Below are 22,332 nucleotides of genomic sequence, written 5' to 3' on the forward strand. Positions count from 1 at the left end.
CTCCATCCAGAAACAAATTTGACAAAATGGAATTTGTTCTTTTCATACTATATCATTTGTCAAGTTACATTGTCATTTTTCCCACTGCTGCTTAATCACATAATGAAAATCCCACATGTAATTCATGTACACAAGAGGGCAGACTTAGGGTTGATGGGGACCCCTTGTCTGCATTGCTAATAGTTTTTGAAAGAACAGGCAAAATGCTATATGTAGAAGGACAATGGATCCCCCCCAAAAGGAAAGAAATAGAAAAATCTTTTTTCTGTATTTAATAACAATGTGGGATAATCAACTAGTATTCTGGGATCTTATCCAGCAACCATTTTTGCCACCATTTGAATCCATAGAGCATGAAGCTGTAACACAGTGCTTAGCAGAGAATTCTATCAAAGTATTGCCCTTCTAGCACCAAGCTTGCCTTTTCTGGAACATTTCACCTTTTAGTCACACTAACTACTGAGTACTCTCCATATACACCAGACACATTGAAGTGCTTATGCTGCCTGTCTACCTGGGACTCACTTCCTTCCAACTATCCCTGCAAGCTCAAAGTCATCCTTTGAACAAACCTGCATGCTAGTACTTAGCTTACAGCAATAGCTAACTGTCTGCCTCCCCTAAAAGACTAGAAGCTAAATGCAGAACCTCTATGACCACAGTATAGCACATGGCACCTGCCACAGTGTAAATGTTCACTTAATGTTAAATTAAAAGGAGAAATGTCTTCTAAAATATATGTAACAAATGGCTTCTGCCTATCACTCACTCATCAAATGTCAATGTCACAAAGAGATGCTGAGTACCTCTCAATGTCAAATACTCCAGAGTGGAGCAGGGAGACCTCATCAACACTAGCAGATTCTGTGAGGTAGCTATATCCCCAAGGTGCATCAACGGCAGGTGCCTTGAGCTTTCAGTCCCAAACGCCTGTATTGCTCCCTCTTCTCAGAGAATCTCTGGCCACAAAGATACCTTCACCTTGATCATGGACCCCAAGAAAAGCCAGCATGTTGTCTCGCCATTTCTGTACCTCTGCAGCCTCTCCTGTCTCAAATTCACAAGACTTCAGTCATGCCTTAGACCACAGTAAATATGCCTCCAGGATCAATCTTCACTAGTCAGGGCTCAATGGCAAATGCATTGGTATTTTCCCATTCCAATCTCTTACCCCTTGGCTATACTGCACCTACGAGAATCAACCTACAAAGCCTAATAGTAGAAATAAAGCTTTATGCTGACCATTTTTCCTACACCACAATAATAGCTCCCCTTAAACTACCTATGTGCTATACAGATGAGCAAAGGGTCACAAACACAGTCTAACAGATTTCAGAGTTCAAGGAAATGAAATAACTCATGCAGGTTTGCAGGCCCCACACAGTCTACTTATACATGTTGAGTTGGACCTTTTAGAATGCTGTAAGACTGAAGTCTTGATGGCATTTGCCTTTTTTATGTCAGTATTCTGAAATGAGCAGTTATTTCTAGATTCTACCTCTTACCTTTCATGTCTTCCCACCTCTGGGGTCAGCTTTGATAAAACGCAGTTATTGTGGGTAGGCGGGGGCAAGAGGGCTTTGTTCTTCAGGGAACCAATTATCTTCTAATTCTGCTGTAAGAATCAGACACTAATGATTTAATACTGTTAAAAGTACAGAACACATCTCAGAGAAAAGTGCAACCGCACCATCAAATGTTAACACCTGCATAAGATGCGTACTTATAAAAACAGGACAACAAGAAAGTTTTAAGTGTGATAGAGTTAATTTTAGGGATGTTTTGAAATAGTGTGATTTTATGAAGACTGTGTGGGGTATGCGGTCAAAAACCTGTAAGGGGAACTTCTGATTACAAATAGGAAATTTAAAATTGGCATGGTTAAATGTCCAAAGGGTAGAGTTTGCAGGAGCATCCATCTTCCCAAAACGCATAGCCCTTATATACTTAGAAGCAATAAATGAGTCTTTCAGAATTTCACAAAACACTTTGCAGTTAACTAGTTCTAAGTTGTATAAATGACACTTTAGATGTGAGAGGCCTATTGTTGAAGCATTCGGAATCCATTCATTAGTGCAACCGCCTGTTGGGTACAGAAAAGTCGGGTTCATGAGCTCTAAAAGATAAGCTACAGTGCTTTGTAACATCAGGCCTTGTGCTTTCTTCATTGGCCGTGGAATAGAAAACTAGTCCCCTCTAGTGTCCTGTAGGTGGCTGAAGGATGGAGACACTACAGGACCCGCCCTCCTGCCTTCCATATCAACTTCAGGAATCGAAAACCAAGGGAACCCTTGACAACCTTCCCAAGAGACAGAAACACTTCCAAAACGATGATATTAAAAAACAAAACAAAACAAAAAAACCCTTCATTTCATTTCTAAGACCCTTCCAGTTGTAGTTGAAAGTGAAAGGAATCTGCATTTGCTTGCATCAAAACCTTGTCCAAAAAGGAGCCCATTCTTTCAGCAAAGAGGACCTACACTCACTGGCAGCTACTGCTCACCCTAGATCCGTAGGATCCTTAGAAACCTCTCTATTCTACTAGGGGGATTTGTTGCCACAAAGATCTAAATGGTTTGCTTCCTTCCTGGAATGGAATTAACAGGGCCAGGCTTGATAAATACGTGTTCTCCTCAAGCAATTTTCACTAAAGTAGAGCACTCTTGAAAACTAGAGGTACTTAAGAGATGTGTGAAAACCTAAAGCAGGTTTCTTTAGCTCCCCCCCACACCCAGCGAGGCCCAGGCATGCCAGAGAGTAATTCATTCATGTCACCCATTTGTGAGAGACGAAAAAGAAACCACCACTGTTCTTTTCCTAATTTAGAACCTGCCCTTATCTTCAGTCTATCAAAGCTGATCCTGAGGTGGGAAGACAGGAGAGGTGAGGAGGAAAATTAGCCTGGGGTGACTTCCTCCACGAGTGAATAAGCACTTTGGGTCTCCACCTGTATCAGAGAGAGGAGGATCTGCATTTAGGTGATGCAGAAGGATGCCCCCACCTGCCCCCACCATGAATCCCCTTGAAGGAAGCAGGAGCCCGGGTTCTCTCTCTTGGGGCACTTATGTAAGACCCTGTAAAACTTCCTGTGACATTCACAGAAAATGTAAGCCGCTATTTTGCTCCCTCAGGAGATCATTTTAATGGACTGAGTGACAAAATTCACGGATTCGGAATTCAGCAGAAACCTGCTCAACCGAAGTACATCAGCACAGGGACAGGAAAAAATCCATCCCCATTAAACAGGGTCACCCGGGGGATGAATTGAGTGTGTGAGAGACAATCTGTTCCTTCCGAAGTGACCCATTTAAAATCTGATGGTTCCTTGGGAAGCGCATAGGTTTAATAAATTTGAAACAGGCAAGGACAGGCTTGTAAAACCAAGTCCTTTAAAAGGAACATTTAAAAGAAGACAATAATGCAATGAACAAAATAACTGAAGGATGCACAAACTTTGGAATCCTCACTCCAACCTTCAAGCAGTGACATTTCCAAGAATGCCTGGGCCAGTATACATTGATCACTCCTTACAAGAAGCTTTGTCTAGCACAACTGTCAAAGCTCCTTGAGTTTTCGCCTACAGATGCTGTTGCCAACCACACAACACACTCTATCCTAAAAAGGGACTTGCAAGCTGTGACTGCTCACCACCAAATTGGCCTCTCTGCAACAAGAAGCAAACAAAAGTTTATAGCATCACACCAGGAAAGATAGGTGAGGAGCACAAAGTGGGACCTGTCCAAACACAACAGGCTCCCCAAAGCACAGGTGCTCAACCAACAAGCCCAGGCAGGGGGCCACAGGGCCACATCACCTCACGCTGTTAAAGGGAAACTTCCTGGCTTGCTCCCCATCAGCAGTCTGTTTGCCTGGGAGCCTGGCAGGCCCTGAGGGAGTCCAGGACATCAGAGACTAGGGTCTTCCACCTCCAGCCTCTCCATTGCTCCCAGCCCAAGCCACAGAGGGTTTGACGGCCCGCCTTCCTCTCCGCTGGCATCCCAAGCACAGTGGGTACCAGCCACAGGTTCAGAGAACTTGTCCAGCGTTGCTCACCAGAGCGCCCCCGCGGCGGCTCACTAGCCTCCCAGAGCTCTTACCTTGGCCGTGACTGCCCCCAAGCAGAGGGAGACCGCGGAAGAGCTGGGTGGCGTGGAGATGCTGCCGCCTACGAGGAGCAGGGAGTCCAAGTCCGGGTCCAGGCAGGTGCTGCCCGAGTCCCAGCAGCGGCGCCAAGAGCAGACTTCGGGACAGCCCTGGGCTCCAAACGCGACAGGAAAGGTCCGGATTGCCCAGGCTGAGCACTGTCCCTTCCTCTTCCTCCCGGGCCGCTGCCTGGAGCTGCTTTCTGCCCGGAGGACTCTTCCAAGCCAGGGGCGCCCCGCATGAGCTGGGGCCTGGGTCCGCTGCCGGGGCGGGCTCCACCTCTCGCTCGCCCCGCTTCACCCCTTCAGGGCAGGGCCTGCCCGAAGCCGACCGGGTGAGGCGAGCGCAGCCGCACCCCCAGCTTCGGCCGCCCCGGCTCCAGCGCAGCGGCGGGGCAGAGGCAGCCGGGCCGGGCCGGGCGCCGAGCGCGGCGGCGGGGGTTGGGGGGGGGGGGCTGCAGCCGACCGCGGCGCCTCCTCCCCCCGGGCCTGCGCCGCCCGCCCGCGGCTTCACGAGAAGGCGCTGGAGAGGGCCTCGCCCCGGCCTGGGGCGCGGGGCCGGGGGCGCGGGGCCGGGGGTGGCGCTCCGGGAAGGTCACAGGAGCGGAGGCGCGGCGAGCGGAGCGCGGCTCGGTGGGTGCGGGGAGCCGGGGAGGGCGGCCCCGCCGCCAGGAGCGCTCGCCGGCCTCGGCCGCGGCTGCCTCCGAGGAACGCCGGCTTCCCGGAGCGCCCGGCACTCGGAGCTGAGCGGCCGCTGCAGCCGCCGGCGGCAGCCGGGCGCCGCTGGCCGGAGCCGGCGCGCGATCCGCGATCCGCGATCCCCGCCTCCCTCCTGCGCCCGGCAGGCTGGGGTCACCGCGCGGGGGCCGGCGGGGGGGCGCGCTGGCTGGCTCTGGGGTCCGGGCTCCGGGCTGGCCCCGCCGCCGCCGCGTGCCCTGAGCGCCGGGCTCGCTCAGCAGCTGCAGTGACTGTGTGTCTGTGTCATGTCTGTGCAGCTGGGGGGGACCGCGAGCCCGGCCGGGTTCCGAGTGGGGGCGGGGCCGGAGCCCGCCTCGGTGCCCGCCCCCAACCCCGTGACCTCGCGGCCGACCAATGGACAGCGCCGCTGCCTAGGGACCCAGAGCCCGCCCTCACCTAGGCTCCGCCCCCGATGAGGCTCCTCCCTCCCACTTCTTCTGCTGGCTGGCCAGCAGGCGGAAGCAACACCCGGAGCTGGGATCCCGGGCCGGATCGCGATGAAAGGGTGCTGGCCGGGAGCTCCCCGCCCTTCTCCCCCCACCCGGGCCGCTCCCGGCCGCCTCGGGCTTGGCGTGCCTCACGGAAAGAGGGGGAAGGGAAGCGCAGCGGGTCCGCAGCTGCCGCTCTAGAGACGCTCACAGGCTGGCCGGGCCGTGCAGCCTGCCCACCCCGGTTTACGAAACAGCCGTCGTGGAAAGTAGGAAGTTCCCCCCTCCACCTTCTACCGGGGCCGCGTTCTCTCGGAGGTGGGCAGGGTATGGGGCAGTCTGAGAGACGCTGCGAGGGACCCTGCTGAAGGGCTTTGACAGCATCCTTTTGGGCCCTGTACCCAAGAATCCTGCCCGAGGCTCCCTATTCTTTAGGGAAAACTGCACATCTGTGCTCCCCCGACACACACACACACACACACACGGAGACACACACTCACTGCCCTCCCCGTTCTGATTTTATTCTTGATCTTTCCCTCCTGATACAAGAACGCAACATCCCACTGAATGGAACTCTAGCCTCCGAGTCCTAAGGACGAGGATGGAGTGCCGAGTCTCAGGGAGCCACGGAAGGGGTGGGTGGAATTGGTTGGGGTGAAGGGGAGACGGTGTGAGAGTGGATGGAAGGAGGGGGACTCCCTATCCAGAAATCCGAAGGAGTCGAAAGCCGAGGCAGGGAGAGACAGAGGACGCCACAGGGGTGGACAACTCGGACTCAGAGACGGAGCTCCTCCGGGCGCGCGATCCAGCTCCCGGTTTTTTCCTCAGCTCGGTCCCAGGGCTTCTGGGGTCCCCTTCCCCCCGGTTCCCCACCTTTCCTGAGCCCCGCGGGCCGCGGGTCTCTGCCTCCGACCTGGGCGCTTGTCTCTTCGCTCCACACCTCGATCTAGGCAGCGGGAAGCCCACCCGAGTTCTTGGAAGGAGCAGGAGAAGAACGGGGCGGAGAGGGGCGCGCGAGAAAAGGCCGCCGAGCCCGCGCTGCCGCGCTGACCACTCTCCCTGAGGTCGGGCTGGGGGCCGAGGTCCTCCGAGGTCCGGCCACCGCTCGGCTCAGACCCGGCTCCCGCCTGGGTAAACACACGAGCCCTTAGCTCGACCCAGCCGGGACCCTTCCCCCATCCCCGCCTCTCTCCAGCCTCATTAAACCACGACCCCCACCACCGCCGGCGCCGGCGCTTCCCCGGCTCGCGAGCGCTGTTTACCTCGTCTCCGCGGCAGACCCGGCCAGACCCAGCCGAGGAGCAGTCGAAAAGAAGGTAGCGGTTTCCCCAGCAGCGTCCCTGGCGAAGAAGTAAAAAGCCTTTGCTTTGGAGCTTCGAGATAAGTTAACTGCGAAGCTGGGGTCCTGCTGTCTTATCTCTGCGGGGATGGAGCTCACCGTGCACGTTGCAGGCATCAGAGATCGTATGTTTTTGATGCCATTACCGTGTCGGAGAAGAACGTTATATGATAAAATATCATCTAATATCCTAGAGACCATTAAAGTGTCAAAGTTTAATGCCAAGCCTTGTAGCTCGAAGGCAGCTCGGTTCTTCCTCTGACGTGCAGCTCTGTTCTAGAACGCGCAGAAAACAAGGGGATCATTTTTATTTTTTGCGGGGCCAAATGTCCTTCCTCCCCCTTTCCTCCTCCCCCACCCCAACCCCCGCCCCGGAACCCGGTAAAGTTAAAGCAAGAATTTGTGCTTTCTTTTTATTTATTGTCTTGCTTCACTTCATTAATGTCATAAAATGCATTATTACAAGACATTAGCATATTAATAAGGGGAAGAAGAGAGAGACTTGAAATTTACAAGAAAAAATAAATAATTGAATTGCATCAGAAACTAAAAGATAAACATGTGGGGGGAAAAAATCTCCATTATAGTTACCCAAGTGTAGTACATAATCTAGATCTTGGAAAGAAAAAAATATATATATGACCATCGTGGGGGAGGGAGCCATATGCAGTGAAGTACACTAGGAACATAATTCATTATCAGAGGATTTCACAAAACTTAGTTTCATTCATCAATAAGCACCTTGAATGTGGAAATGCTTTTCTCTATCAATTCAACGTTGCAATGTTGAAGTCAGTGGCATAACTAATGCTCTAAATAGTAAGAATTCTGTCGGAGTGAAATATTCCACAATCGGAATCCTTTGGTAAGTTCATATCTGTCAAGCCCCACCCAAACCCTATTAAAAATTCCTTTGGAAAATTGTGAAGCTTCTAAACTCCCCAGTCCAAGCAACTAAGGTTGGATGTGATTGCCTAGAAATTACTGCCCTTTCACACAAACCAAGGTATAAATGTCTTAAAAGAAGTTTGGCTATGGCATAATATAGTATGAGGAATGCAGAATAAAAGATGTAAGGTGATGTCTCTGTTGTTTCTAAAGGTTTTGCTAAGAATTGAGAAATTAAAAAATATTGCATCCTTTAAATCAATCATTATTTATTTCTGTCTGCACAGTTATTCTACCAGTCCCAGAAGAGATTCTGAAAGGTCTCTTTTTCTTAGGGTCAAGGAGACCTAATCCTAAGAAACCCGAGGTCTTAAAAAACAGCCACTAGGGGGCCCTAAAGTCATCTCTAAGAGGAAGCAAGAGAAATGTTCTCACCTCTCTCTCTCTCTATCTCTCTCTCTCTCCCCCCCCCCCGCCCCCCCCCCATCATTTCATTTTCTGTGTACCTAATGGAACTGGGATCTTAAAACAAGTTAGAAACATGGTATGGAGACAAATCAGATTCTATGTATTAAAAGACATTAAAAGTCAAGCATGACTTATGAGTCAAGAATTGCATTTCCTAATTTTTTCACCTCCAAAAAAAAGCAAGAAGATGAAAATTAAAACAAAACACACAACAACAAAAGAAGATTGCCTCCATTGAAAGGACAAGAAAATGATCTAATTCTCTTGCCATCTTAAAGCCCACCCAAATTATAGGACCTACTTTTCTAAGAGTTGAGTGTATTTTTATAAACATCTTGCACATTCTTCAAGAGCAAGATAATTAGATGACTGAATCCTCACGGGGGATGTTTAACAACCAGTATAGGTGGACAGCCATCTTCCAACTTCAGTGAAGTCAAGTCAGCACAAGCATTAAAACGGAGTCCACTGGGACCCTGCTAGACCAGGCGTCCATTCCTTGATGGTCAGTTCTGGTGAGATGGTGGTGGTATTGGGAGGAAGAGCAGAGACAGCTAGTGACATAGGGTATAGTGAGAAGAGCTGAGTGGGGAGCTATTCAGGGGCCACTCACCAGCAAGTGTGGAAGGATTACAGTTACTTTACAGCAATCTTGTGTTTGTCAGAACAACTAAATCACACATGGGATCCCTCAGAAACCTGCTCAAAATGATTTTGTAGGCTTCAATATCTAGCAATCAATTTTTCAGGGCTTCTCAATCCTTAGCAGTAATATAATACCTTTTCCATGTCTTACCAGTAAGTAAGGTCAAGATGTCCTTTATAAGGGTCAAGAATCAAACAGCACTCAGGTAACACAGGCAGAAGCCTAATTTCCCTTCAACTGATCCTGGAGAAGTATCTGCAAAGGATATTCTCTCTCGAATATCAAGTGGAAATTTAAGCACCGGGCATGAAATAGTCCTCTGTCATTCAAGGCAATAATCAAAAGAGATTCCTGAGCTAAACAAAATGCCTCCATCAGTGCTAAGCAGGGAAGAAGCCACTTGCTAGCTGAGGAATTAAAGAACATTGCAAAAGCCACCAAATTAACACTAATGGAAGTGTGATTTGAACATAATTTAACTAAAAACAAAGCAAAGCCAGGATTGAGACATGAAACGGGATGAGAATAAAGACTTTCTTTGTGGAATGAAAAATATTTTATGTTCACATCGTCATGTCCATTAAGCAGGCTAGAGACAGGTATTCTCAAAATACCGTTATTAACTTCCAGAAGACTTGCCCACTGCAAAGCTGAGAGCCAGCTAATTAGAACAGATTTGGCTCTAGATGGAGGATCCCATTGTCTTTAGGAGGGAGGTTTGTCCACTCACTGCTATGAAAGGACAAGGACAGCCTTGTCAGGTATATATCTCCCAAATCTCCTTATGATAAAATGCTGAGCAGGGGAGGCAAAGCCCCTGTGGGGACAGAAAGGGAGTCTCGGTGCTGAAGAGGTCAACATAGAAGGAGCTGCTTTTCTCCTCAGGTCCTGGTCCTCATGGAGGATAGGCACCTCCAGCTGCTAGGTAAGATCCATTGTTTACAAAAGTGAAAAAAAAAACTAATTTAAACATGAAAACCCCTTAAATATAAGATGACAGCATTTTGAAAGAAACAAAAATGATACTGTATTCCTTTTAGAGGTCTTAAGTCTTCTCTTTAAGAGAACTAGAGCGTCAGACATGTGGAACCTTCTGGGCCCACAGATCAGCTGGGGACCTTGTTGAAATGCAGACCTACTGACTGTGGAGGTCTGAGGTGGGACCTGAGTTTCTGCTTTTCTAACAAGCTCCTGCCCGTGGGCCACACCTTGAGTAGGGTGTGGAAGACATTTGTTGGTATTGGCTTCCTTTCCCCCACTTCCCTATGCCTAAGAGACAAGGATTTGGGAACAGGAAGCTTATTTGGGAGGTGATTGCAGAAAGTAGAGTGTAATGATTTGAATGTCCCCCCCCAACCTTCACGTGTTCACACTAAATCCCCAATGCCACAGAGTTCAGAAGTGGAACCTTTGAGCGGTGACCAAGTCATGAGAAAGGAGCCACGCGGATGGGATGCATGTCCTTCCAAATGGTTCATGGGCAGGGCTCACTTTCTTCTGCTCTTCTGCTATGTGAGGACACAGCGTATGCCCCCTTTCTGGCCTTCTGCAGTGTGAGGAAGCAATGTGCACCCTTCTGCCCAGCAAAGAACAGCAAGAAGGCCCTCACCAGACACCGAATCGTCCAGCAGCACCTTGATCTTGGACTTCCCAGCCTCCAGAAATGTAAAACATAAATTCCTGTCTTTATAAATGACCTCTCCTAAGATATTTTGTAACAGCGTCATAGATGAACTGAGACACAGGGAGAGAAAGTAAGGAAATGAAGTCGGGAAGGGAGGCAGGCTGAAGGGCTAAGGGGCCAGTGAGTCAGCCGTCAATACAAGCCAGTTCTGGGAGATGCAGAATAGCACTCTCCAAAAGAACTTTCCATGCAGTGGACATGTTCTGTACGTGTGCTGTCCAATACGGTAGCCACTCGCCCACATGGGACTGTCCTGTATTGGAAATGAAGCTATTGTAGCTGAATGTATTCAATTGTATCTTTGTAAAATTGATTTAAATCGAAATAGCCACATACAGCTAGTGGCTACTGTGTTGGGCACTGAAGACGTACAAGATGAGTCAGAACTATCCCCACCGTGTCGGGAAACCTAGAGTGTTTATCCACCAATTCCCTTCATTTGTTGACGGTTGCTCCTGAGAACTGGCTGACACACCTTGTACGCTGTGCTTCTGTAGCCAGAGAATAGTTTTAGCAGAGAGCTGCAGGTTCTTAAGGCAGGAAGACTTCTCCATGATTAGAACCTGTCCACAAAGGTGGAAGTCATCACCATGGGGAATCCTAGGAGAGTGGACGAGGTACTGAGTCCATTTGCTAAAAGAATCCTGGTCTCATTTGAACCTAATCTATCTTCAGTTACCGGAAGCGATCCTGAACAGCATAATACTGGTCAATTCGTTCCATGTCTCCGACCGCTAGCATTGGTTTAAGGCTCAGGACATAACTGAGGCTGGTTCAATCAAGGTAGATCTCAGAAATGCTACTCGAAGTGCCCCTTCACCTTCAGGACCATGTGGAATACAGATACAAAGCCTAGTACTGCTGCAGCCATTTTGCGATGGAAACAGATAAAGCTGGCACTGAGACCTAAAAGGACACAGAAAGACAGAAAGCACAATCTGTATCACTTAGGAATCCTTGGAGCTGAGTTGCAAATAGCAGAACTCCCGGCTAACCTTAGGTAATAATTATCTCACAGGATAAGAAATCTCAAGGGAGGAAGTCCAGGTTCAATACAGCAGCTGAACAGCTGAATTTTCATCAAGGACCCAAAACCTTTTTAGTCTGTGTTCCCCTCAGCGTATTGCATTTCATGTTTTCTCATGGCCACAAGATGGCTGCTGTGGCTCCAAACATCATGTTCTCAAACTGGCATCAAAGCAGATAGTATGCACTGGGAAAACTGGAAATCCATATGTAGAAGAATGAAGCTGGACCCCTATCTCTCACTCTGCACAAAAGTCAATTCAAAGTAAATTAAAAGACCTAGGAATTAGACCAGAAACTCTGCAACTGTTAGAAGAATATGTAGGCCCAACACTCCAACATATTAGCACAGGAAACAACTTCCTTAACAAGACCTGAAAGTGCAAGAAATAAAAGCAGCAGTCAGGACACCATGAAAGTAAAAAGCTTCTGCACAGCAAAGGAGACCACAAAGAGCATGAAGAGAGAGCCTACAGAATGGGAGAAGATGTGTGCCACCTGCTCCTCAGGTAAGTAGTTAATATCCAGAATACACAGAGAACTCAAAAAACTTAACACCAGAAAATTAAATGACCCAATTAATAATTGGGCCAAAGAATGAAACAGAAACTTCTCCAAAGGAGAAATACAGATGCTCAACAAATATATGGAAAAAAATTGTTCAACATCTCCAGCTATCAGGGAAATACAAATCAAAAGCACATTGGTATTTCATCTCACTTTAGTCAGAATGGCAATTATCAAGAATACAAATAATAAGTGTTGGTGAGGATGTGGGGGAAAGGTACACTCATACGTTGTTAGTGGGACTGAAAACTAGTGCAACCCCTCTGGAAGGTAGAATGGCAATTCCTCAAAAGAACTGGGACCACTGTATGATCCACCATATCCCATTTCTTGGTATATTTCCTAAAGATCTAAAATCAGTATACTATACAGACATAGCCACCAAAATATTTATAGCAGCACAATTCACAATAGCCAGACTGTGGAGCAAACCTAGCTGCCCATCAAAAGATGAATGGATACATAAAATGTGGTATACATACACAACGGAGTATTACTCAGCCATGAGAAAGAACAAAATTATGTCATTTGCTGGTTAATAGATGGAACTGGAAACTGTAAGGTTAAGTAAAATAAGTCAGACCCAGAAAGTCAAAGGTTGAATGTTTTCTTTGATATGAGGAAACTAGCCTAATATAAGGAGGGAAAGAGAGAGATAGAGAGAAAAAAGAGGAAGGGAGAAAGGGACAGGAAGAAGAGACAGAGAGAAGAAACAGGGAGGGAAGATTCTGTCGAAATAAGAGAAAGATATTAGGGGAGTAGAAGGAGAGGCTTGAGGGGGAGGGAAGCAGCACGGGATCTGACCTAACGTTTCAAGGTACACATATGAACACTACAGAGAATCTCACCACTGTGTATAGCCACAGGACACTAACTTTTAAAAAAGAAAATGTAAATAAATAGATGAGTAGAGTAGAGGAAAGAGAAGGGGTGAGGCAGGAAGGGGGGGGCAAGGGTGAGTCCTGGGGACTGAATTGGAGCACATTATATTCCATGCATTTATAATTATGTCCAAATGAATCCTAATGTTTCATATAACTATTATGAAATGATTTTTTAAAAAACCAAGCAGACAGGATAAAAAAAAAAAAAACACAGGGAGAAAGAGGCTTCTGTTTTATGAACGTACTGTCCTTATGATTGACGAGCTAGTCATGGGTCGTCTTCTAGAGATGGAGCATTTGGGGGTTCTGCTAGTAGAGGAGGAGAAGTGGCTCTTGGGTACTAACAGTTCCTGCTCTAGACCCCTTGATGACATCATGGAGTCACTGAATACAGCAAACCCTGAAACTTGCCCTGACCGTGAACTCCTCATTGATAGAAAGCCTACCTGTCAGTGTACGCATCCTCATATCCATTTGGGCCGGGTTTCCTCTTGTTTGCATTCAGAAACACCGTGACCAATAGAAACAAAAGCCTGCTGCCCCAAAACTTCAGACTCAGCCATGCTTGTTCTCCACATTCCTGGATGAAACAAAGGCCAGTCCTGAAAGGGCACGGGGGCTCCCTGTCCTTCCGAGAGTGGCTACCGTTTGCCTGGCATGACCACCTGGGGTCTTCGGCGACCCCTCCCCCTCCTGCAGCACTCCTCCACGCTGTTCTGCCAGGCTGCCCGTTTCCTCTGCCCAAGGGCCTGTTTACTCAGCTCCCTGCTGAATCCGAGTCCCCGCTCCTTTGGCTGCTTCTTCAGTCACCCTCGCCACTACCCAGTGGAGGAGCTGGACCCTGCTTCCAGAACCCTGGCTTCAGCCTTGGTAGATCTACTTTCTGACAAGAACCTGACCTGGAAACTGCTGAAGGCTCAGAGTTCCCGTAACCGTTCCCTCTCCACCATGGCAGTGCACCTTGACTTTGATTCCTGAATGTTTGGACCTGAGTACCCTGTGCTCACAGAACTGGGATCTGGACAGATGATGTCTATGTGGAGGAGGTGGATCACTGGGTCCAAGTTAAAATCTGAAACCCAGAGTCTTGAATTGGTCTCCTCTCTCCTGGGAGACAAGAGCAGGCCTAGAAACCAGGGAGGGGCTGTAGCCACAGTGTTTTCCCCAGCCCGGCCAGAAAATCAGAGAAGTCTCATCTTAAACAACATATATTTTTTGATTTGCCCAGTTGAGAAGATTAAAAAACATAACCTCAGCTTTTAGAGTCATGTGGCCCATGGTTTCTTGAGTAGCTACGATTCCCATGTTAGAATGCTATGCATTGCGTGGGGAGGGCTTAGCAGAGAGGGTGGACAGAGATTCAAAGGGAGTTCCAACACTGGAGGGTCTGCAGATCCAACTCTAGAAACAAAGCATTGACTTTGATGAGTTGAATGGCTTTGCAAAATTAGGTAACTAACTAACAAGAACCGTTAATCGTTGAGGATTCTTGAACAATGCAGCTATGGAACTGGAAGAGAGAGATTACCACAGCCCATCTTGTTCCCGGAAGCCTTTAAAAGGGAGGGGGCTTGTGTTTCAAAGATTTATCAAGATTTGGCCATAGGTGAAGGGGAGGAGTTCCAGGCTCAGGAAGATGTGAAGCAGGAGATGCTACTGGCTAAGGTGAAGTGTTTAAGAGATCTGAGACTAGAAAGCTAAGTGAAGTCTAAAATTATTTGACAAACAGTGTCTAGATTCCTACTGTGTGTCAGTTACTATGCTAGTCATTGAGGAGTTTAATAAAAATACAGTCCTTATTCTTTAATGGCTCATAGTCAAATAGACTAGAAAAATCTTCATGATTGATGGGCTTTAGTCACAGTTATTTCTCAATTATCAATCCCTGTCCATCCCACCCTCAAAATATCTTCTAAACCCACTGCTTCTGCTCTGTCCAGATTGTTACTGCTTTAGCTTAGCTCAGACCCTTATCTCTCACCCATGATGTTTTCAACCAGCCTGCCCATCTGCAGCCTCCTGACACTCACCTTTTCTCATTTTTAAGTGCTAACCAAATTGTTTCCACAAAGCAAATGTGAGCATTTTTCTTATTAACTTCTGATTAGTTCTTTCTTATTTATTCTACTTCTTTTCATATATATATATATATGATTCCAGTTTGGCTGTCCTATGTGGGGAATCTGGGACATTGGCCCCAGACTAGTGTTTGCAGAGTGTCTAGAAGATGACACATGCCAAAGCATCCAGGATAGGATTTCTCCATAGAATCCAGAAAGCAAATGAGTTTTCAACCCCGAAGGGTAGGGATGGGGTAGAGAGGAAGAGAACAAGGACAACGCAGCATGCCTGAGTGGTGACCTACCATGGGCTTGTCATGTCAGAGTAGCTCACTTAATCATTCTGTAGTTACTGTTGGTTTCATCACCGTGGGCACTTTCTGGGACAACCAGGATAGCTAGGACAGAAAGCAGTCAGAGATCTTACCGAAGGTTACACAGTTGGGAACGGCAGGACTGGAGTCCAAACGTGAGCCTCTTAAGTCTAGAATCTGTGCTTAGTCACCGTGCCATGTTGCCCCTGTAAAGGGTGATCCCAGAACAAATGAAGGAGAAGCGTAGGAGGTGGCTTTGGAGATGCACCCATGAGTCCCTAGAGCAAAGCCGCGAGGACTTTGTAAAGGTGGTTTACAACCTTGATTGGGCTGGTGGTTGGAGAGGGAGTGGATAAAGATGAGGGCCGATTGGTATTATTGTCCCTATGCATCCGATGTATATATCGGTCACCATCTCATTATTTTTACCCTAGTCATTGATGAATGTCTCGTAGGAGGGCTGCCCGTTCCTTTCTGTATCACGGATCCAACTTTCCCTGTGTTCAATTCTGCTGCTGACCGCTTCATTATAGGGTTTAATTTTTCTGTTTCTACTTAATTTTTAATTCTCTTCCTTCCAATCCTCATTTATATCATTCATTTCCCTTTTAATTTCGTTTTCTTTTGCCTTGAAATCTTGGCCTTTCTGCTCCGGTTTTATCTGTATTCAGAAGATTTTAAAATATTACTTTTTCCCTCTAGGAAATCATTTTCAGGGTGTTCTTCTTGCTTGGGGTCTTGAGGATATTCTTCCCTTTTCCTTATTCTTCTGTATTTCTTATTGACTGGCTTATTTCCTCTCGTTTATCCTCAAATAAGATCAAATCCAAATTCATGAGAGGCTGATGAACTTCCCTTAGCTTGGTTCTTAGAGTGGTGTTTTTGGACTGTTTTTTTCTACAGCTGCACAGAAGGTTGATCTGCACAAATAGCTCCTGACCCAAAGCACCCCCACCCCGACTTGAACGTGAGACTTCCTTTCCCGTCCCCTGGCTCTTTGACGCTCTGAACATCGAGGTGTGCAGAACCAGTACCCCCAGTCTTCCTCTCCCTGAGCTTCCCCCCTGTGGGAACTATACCTTCCCACCTCTGCTGGGCCAGGACCTCGAGCTTCTGCCACAGAAGGCAGGTGTCCAAGAGTTTACCCTTGAATTTTACGTTCTTGAGGCTTCTCCTGACCCAATAAAGGTAGCCTGTGGCCATGAGCCTCTCCAGCCCCACTAGCCACTGTGCAGATGGTGGAAATCATAACTCAGGTGACAGCCCACTCTGCATGTCACTATGCTGTGCAGCTTCTCTTCATGTGATCAGGTGCACATTGTAGCCGGAAGCCGTGAAAGGCAGCATGTGGTTGGCCAAAGGTTTCAGCTTATTTTTCTCTTATGCCATGGTTCTAGGGCCGTCACCAATGGGCAATGGCTTCTGAAGGGTGGGCTTGATCGGATCATTATAGTGAAAAGTCCTACTCCAATTTCTGCACAGAAGCAGGCTGGGGCTGGACGGGGTATGGGAACTCAGCTGCTGCAGGGACAGTTGTCCACTTTAACAGAGCACAGGAAGGCCAACTTCCGTAGGGGACCACCAAAGCCAGCAGATTAGCCTGGCAGAATCATTATCCCCAGAGAGAGGAATATGGCGATGAGTTAACTCTGTTCTGCCCAACACAAGTCCACACTGAAAGCTAGTGCAAAGGGCCTCCAGTGAAGACACTAGAATTTAGTCTAACATGAATTAATTCAAGTAGGATTCACTGAGGGCCTGCCCTTCCAGACTGGTGTCAATAATGAACAGAAAGACAAGCGCTTTCTCTCCTGGGGTGGGGAGTGTCAACTGGTTGAAGAGAGAAACACTGAGCAAACAAACCCAAAATACGTGCTTGACTGTTAATGGGGGGAAATGCTACAATAGAAATGGAGGCCCGTGGGAGAGGCTCCATGCCGGAGCGCAGGTCAGACTGTGAAGGAGAGCCACGGGGACTGAGGTATAAAGCAGGAGCTGTTCAGGCAACTTGCGAGGACAGGGGCTACTGCAGCCGGAAGGAGCAGCCTGTGCAAAGCTGCGAGGCAGGAGGAGTCGGCGTGACCAAGCATCTAAACGAAGGCCAGCATGGCTGGAGATTACCGAGCAGGACAGAGAGTCTTGAAGAGAAGAATAGGACATGAACAGCTGTTTGGGGTATTTAGGGGAATCAACAAGAGATGAATAAATGGATTGCCAACTAGCAGCTCGGTCCCATTGAACTTAGCATGAATTAATGCTGATCCGAGTCAGCACAGTTCTGGGACTTTCTCCAACAATATTCTATCACTCTGTTTGTCTTTCATTTGTGCCTCTGTTAAGGAGGTGCAGGAGACCCAGCTTAACCTTTTGAAATGGTCCATCTGGTCCCCCAACTCTGCATTTCTGTAATCCTTGCTGAGAGACCTACTTAACCTCATCAGGTATCTCAAACCACAGTCCCTACATTTTTACTCTCAACGGAGTTGGTCTGGGATATTCTCTCAGGCCTTGGTCCTCCTCCATCTCCCTCCCCGTGGGGATGAGATAGCCTTTCAATAATTTTGGACTTTCTGGAACCACCTCCAATCTGCTGAGCCTCGATTTGGAGAAACCCACAGCCCATCCCAGCTCACCTTTAGAATAAAAGCCCTGGTCTTAGTTGATAAACCATTTGCCCTTTTTGTGTCCAAAGCATCCACCCGGATTTCTCGTTCTGGAAGGCCTCAACCGGAAGCTGACAGCATCTGCATATGACATCTTCAATCCTCCTAAAGAACGTCTGGAGGTGTTTCTTAGAGCCACCTAATCTCTTATAGTTGCACTTGAAACTAATTTCCTATTGTTTAGACCTTGGTAGAAAACAGATGATTTGGCCACAACCCTCCCTGTGGAGGCAATATTCAAGTTACAGAAAATAATTAAATCACCCTGTTCGGCCTCTTTTTGCCAGACTAATTTAAATCCCTGAAACCTTTTCTTCTTTAGGTCGCATATTTAAACCCCACATACTTAAAGGGCTCACAGTGGTGAGTCTTATTATTTACCAGGGTAAAATCTTTCCAAAAACAATAACTGTCTCAAGGACAACAATAACCTTGCCACTTTGTGGCACTGAACTTTTTTTTTCCCCAGTGCCTTCTTTGCACATACATTATCTTATTTTGTCTACTTAATGACTCTGTGAATTAAGGAGGATGGATGCTATTTCCTCTCTGGGGAAAAATAAAATAAAAATGAAACTCAGCCTTGATTTTCTCTGGGATCCAGCTGGACCATCATGAGGCTCCACCCACCTTACTAAGTCTCCCCCAAGCACCTGGCTGGCTCACTTCTCCGGAAGTCTTAGCCTTTACCAAAGGTCATCCAAGGATAAGAATAGCTGACCTTTCATGGACATTTAACATCTTTCAGACACTGTGTTCCCTAAGTGCTTTTATATGCATTTCACCTTTCAACCCTCGTGACAAAAGATGGTTCTATTATTGTCCTTGCTGTTCGGATGAGTAAAGCAAAACTGAGAGGTGAAGGGATTTGCTGCAGATGCCAGGGTTCCAGTGCCAGGGCTGTCCTCTTCTCCAGTCCTCTGTGCTGCCCAAGAACCGTGTGGATAGATCTCACCTGTGTTCCTCCTGTGTTCGGGTCATGAGGACATTTCCTGTCATACTGTGGAATGTTTCCGAACGACGGCCTTTTTAGAAAAGTTTTGAAATCTGTTACTGACAATGTTATGATTTACATTTGAGGTGTCCCCCAAAAGCTCAGTGTGTAAAACCATGCAAGAAAGTTTAGAGGTGAAATGATTGGGTTTTGAGAGTTATAACCTAATCAGTGCATTATCCACCACGTGGATTAACCGGGTGGTAACTGTAGGCAGGTAGGGTGCTGCTGGAGGAGGTGGGTCACTGGGGGTAGGCCGTTAGGGTTTATGTCTTGTCCCTGGGGAGCCAGGCTGAGTCTCTCTCTGCTTCCTGATTGGGATGTCCTGAGCTGCTTTCCTCCTCCGTGCTCTCCCGCCATGATGTTCTGCCTCACCCCAGGCCCACAGCAGTGAAGTTGACCATCTAAGGACTGAGACCTCTGGAACATGAGCACCAAATAAATTTCCCCTTCTCTCAAATTTATTTTTATCAGATCTTTTGATCTTGATGATGAAAAAGCTGATTGACAAAGACAATTACATGTTTTCTTGGAGGAAGGGTTGGTTATTGTTAATATTGGGTTTTTGTTTTGTTCTGTGCTGCATCTTTACATTCAGTTAATGAAAATATGTGCCATAGAGAAAATCAGGAAGTAGGCTTGGCTCGGAGTGCTGGCTGGGCGTCAGGACTTGGTGGGTTTTATACCAGCTCTGTAGAGTGTTTGCTTACGTGACTTCAAGCTTGTGGCTTTAACTCTTTGAGCCTTGATTAGCATAATTGTTAAAATGGAGAGAACAGTAAATTTGGGAATTGCCCTGAGTATTGCAGATAACATATAAGAAAGAAAGTATCATTGTAGTGTTAGTCTCTCCCTCTCTCTCTCTCTCCCTCACCCCCCCCCATTCAAAGTCTGAATATCCTATCTGTTGGGGGAGATCCCCCATTATTTTACTCTTTATGGGAGGTAGGGTCCCAGCTTCTAATGTGGGAAGCATAGCAGGATATATATTCAGTAAAGGCTCTTGATTATGACCAAGACAAATTGACTCTGGATGATTGAGCAGAAGAGGACTCATTTACTAAATCACTGGGAGGGCTGAAGCCATGGGCTCCAGAGATTAGGAACAATGGCCAAAACCATGCTGGGGGCTGGCCTGACAGGGAAGCTGCTGTGCTGCCATCTGGGCACCGGATTCTAGGGCTGACACCCCCGCATGGATTTCAACTTTTTGCAGTAACTCAGATGACACGTCTGCATGAGGAACTCGACCTTGCGTCTAGTGACCCCAGCAGATGGGTGCACCATACAGAACCTGCTTCCTGGTGTTGTCCCCTGTCCCCTTCAGTGGGTGAAGCTGAGGCCACCTGTCTGAGCCCAGGCTGCAGAGCAGCTTGGAGAAAGGACAATTCAGACCTCAAGCTCAGGACGGTGGACTTCTGCAGAAGTGGATGATGCAGATGCAGCAAACACCCAGATTTATATTACAGGGTAGATATTCCGTCTCTGCACACTCTGGGAGTTCATGCACGAGCGTCTGACCTAGGCTGAGCTCATCAGATGTTTCATCAAGATTGTGGCGTGTGAGAGAACAAAGAAAACGTAGAGCATCATTGAGAGATTATTTCCTGAAGGCCGTGGTGCGGTTTAAAATCTGGAGCAAGAGCAGTGACCTCAGGGATGAGAGTACCCACAGCATCCTAACCTGAATCTCTGACAACCATGACCTTGATGGTGGTCTTACCTCCTTACCTTCCTTTAAAGTCTATATTTTAAAGACCAATCGTCTACCCTTTCCATATATCTTGTGAACTGTGCAGTAACCTTCCAGTAACATATTTTTTTGTCTCCTATTTGCAACCAAGAACACTTGTTGGTATAGACATTCGAGCTAGCAGGTAGGTTTTTGGGAAAAGTTAAAAAATAGGGAAGATAATAATATGTGATTGTTTCTGGAATAATCTGCAACCGGAGCTGTGAGTACCTAGTAGACTCAGGTTACCTCAAATGCGGCGCTCATCAAAGGTGCAATGAGGGTTCCCTTCCATAATTCTGGAAGGAATTATTGCAATAGTCCGGGATGACTCAGTTTAAATAAGAAATCCAACTCCAAATAAGAGCCAAAATTTTATTGGATTATTTCACCTTCACTCGTGTCAGATAAAGAGGGAAGTGCTACTGAAACCTTTCTGGTTTGCTAAAGAAACTTCACAAGTATTTGTAGCTTAAGTGAGAGTGTCACTCAGCATATTATATTCAGGCAGAAATCCATTAACAGTAAGACAATGGCAGGTATTTTAGAGGTCAAAGGTGATTTTCTTAGGCGGCTGAGTTTTGCATGATCCCTTTGTTGGAAGAACATGTTTACATGTACAGCATCATCACACAACACCGTGTCTTCTTTTCTACAGCTACGGGAAAAGACTGGACATTTATCTCCTTATTTCTTTTACAGTTCTCTTTCCTCAGAACTTAGAAGGTCCCACAGCTTCACCCTTAAGCCATGAGATCACATCAGTTTGCAGCAAAGGGGAGAAAAACAAGCTGAGAAACTTAAAACTTACCACGGGGGAAAGAAGCCAAAAGAAAACGCCGGCAATTGTAAGAATGTTGCCTCATGTGCTGTCTTGTCTGTCTACCCGTCCTGATCTTGCTTTTCTCTGAGGACAGCATGTCTGAAGGCCAGAAGCTCCTCTTCATGGTGGGCCAGCCAAACCATTAAATCAAAGATGGCTGCTGGAGGGACCACAGGCAACTGCTTTTGTTGTCTAAATGACACCCACCAGCCATCAGGAAACACCAGACCTTAAGAGTTGGCATCTGAGTTCTCAGAAGTCTCTGAACCTTCCAGGAAAAGGCATGAGTATTCTTCCCCATGGTTAGCTTATTCCCTCCCTCGTTTGTTACTCTTAGTATCTAAGACCTCAACGCTGAGCTGAGAAGTTGGTCTGTGAGCTGGGCTCCTGCTTCCACGCTTAGGCCACAGAATAAAGCTTATGTCCTTGATACGCAGATTCACTTTCATTATTGGCTCTGAAAACGCAAACAAAAGAGGAATCCTTTAAGGTCTCTCTTCTTCGAAGGGACCAAGATATCTGTCGGTCACAAGGACATGCCATATTTCGTATCTACAAGAGCACGAGGAATTCACAGACTGTGGGTGATGATGCAAAGACACACAATGAATGACATCTTTAAATCTCTAACAGCTGGGCTCAAAACTCAAAAATCATGGGCCTTGAATGACTGCAGTTAGATGATCTGCTGTTATCTATCGCAGCTGAGAACCAAAGGCAACGTTTGATCCCGTGGATTGCCAAAGCAATGTCTGTTAAATTCAGAGCATCACCAAGTGTCCTTTGTATTAACAGGGTTATTGTTAAAATATGGAGCCCCCAAAGCTTTGAATGAGGATATGTGAGACTTGGAGCACTGGGAACTCCCAGCTCTCAGCAGTTCTTCCATAAGGAATTAGGTCTAGCAGCCCTCATCCTCCTGTTTGATGAGGCCAT

General features: G+C 47.2%; 1 protein-coding gene across 6 annotated transcripts in view; it reads right to left on the reverse strand.

Annotated features, from left to right (window-relative positions):
• Large1 (LARGE xylosyl- and glucuronyltransferase 1) overlaps positions 1-6,897 on the reverse strand; it is a 496,807-nt gene extending 489,910 nt beyond the window's left edge. For 4 of the 6 annotated variants that reach the window (XM_058574197.1, XM_058574196.1, XM_058574198.1 and 1 more), the window contains exon 1: positions 4,098-4,516. Coding sequence is in view for 2 of the 6 variants with exons in the window: in XM_058574193.1 (XP_058430176.1) it covers positions 6,571-6,848 (278 nt within the window). In the remaining 4 variants the exon portion in view is untranslated. Of the gene's footprint in view, positions 1-4,097; positions 4,517-6,570 lie in introns of those variants that run through there. The other 2 variants (XM_058574193.1, XM_046429385.2) reach the window with 2 other exon arrangements.
• Between the last annotated feature and the right edge of the window lie 15,435 nt (positions 6,898-22,332).

The sequence above is a fragment of the Marmota monax genome, unplaced genomic scaffold (genome assembly GCF_021218885.2).
Source record: "Marmota monax isolate L192 unplaced genomic scaffold, Marmota_monax_Labrador192_F-V1.1 WCK01_AAM20220418_F8-fsc00051, whole genome shotgun sequence".
Taxonomy (NCBI): Eukaryota; Metazoa; Chordata; class Mammalia; order Rodentia; family Sciuridae; genus Marmota; species Marmota monax.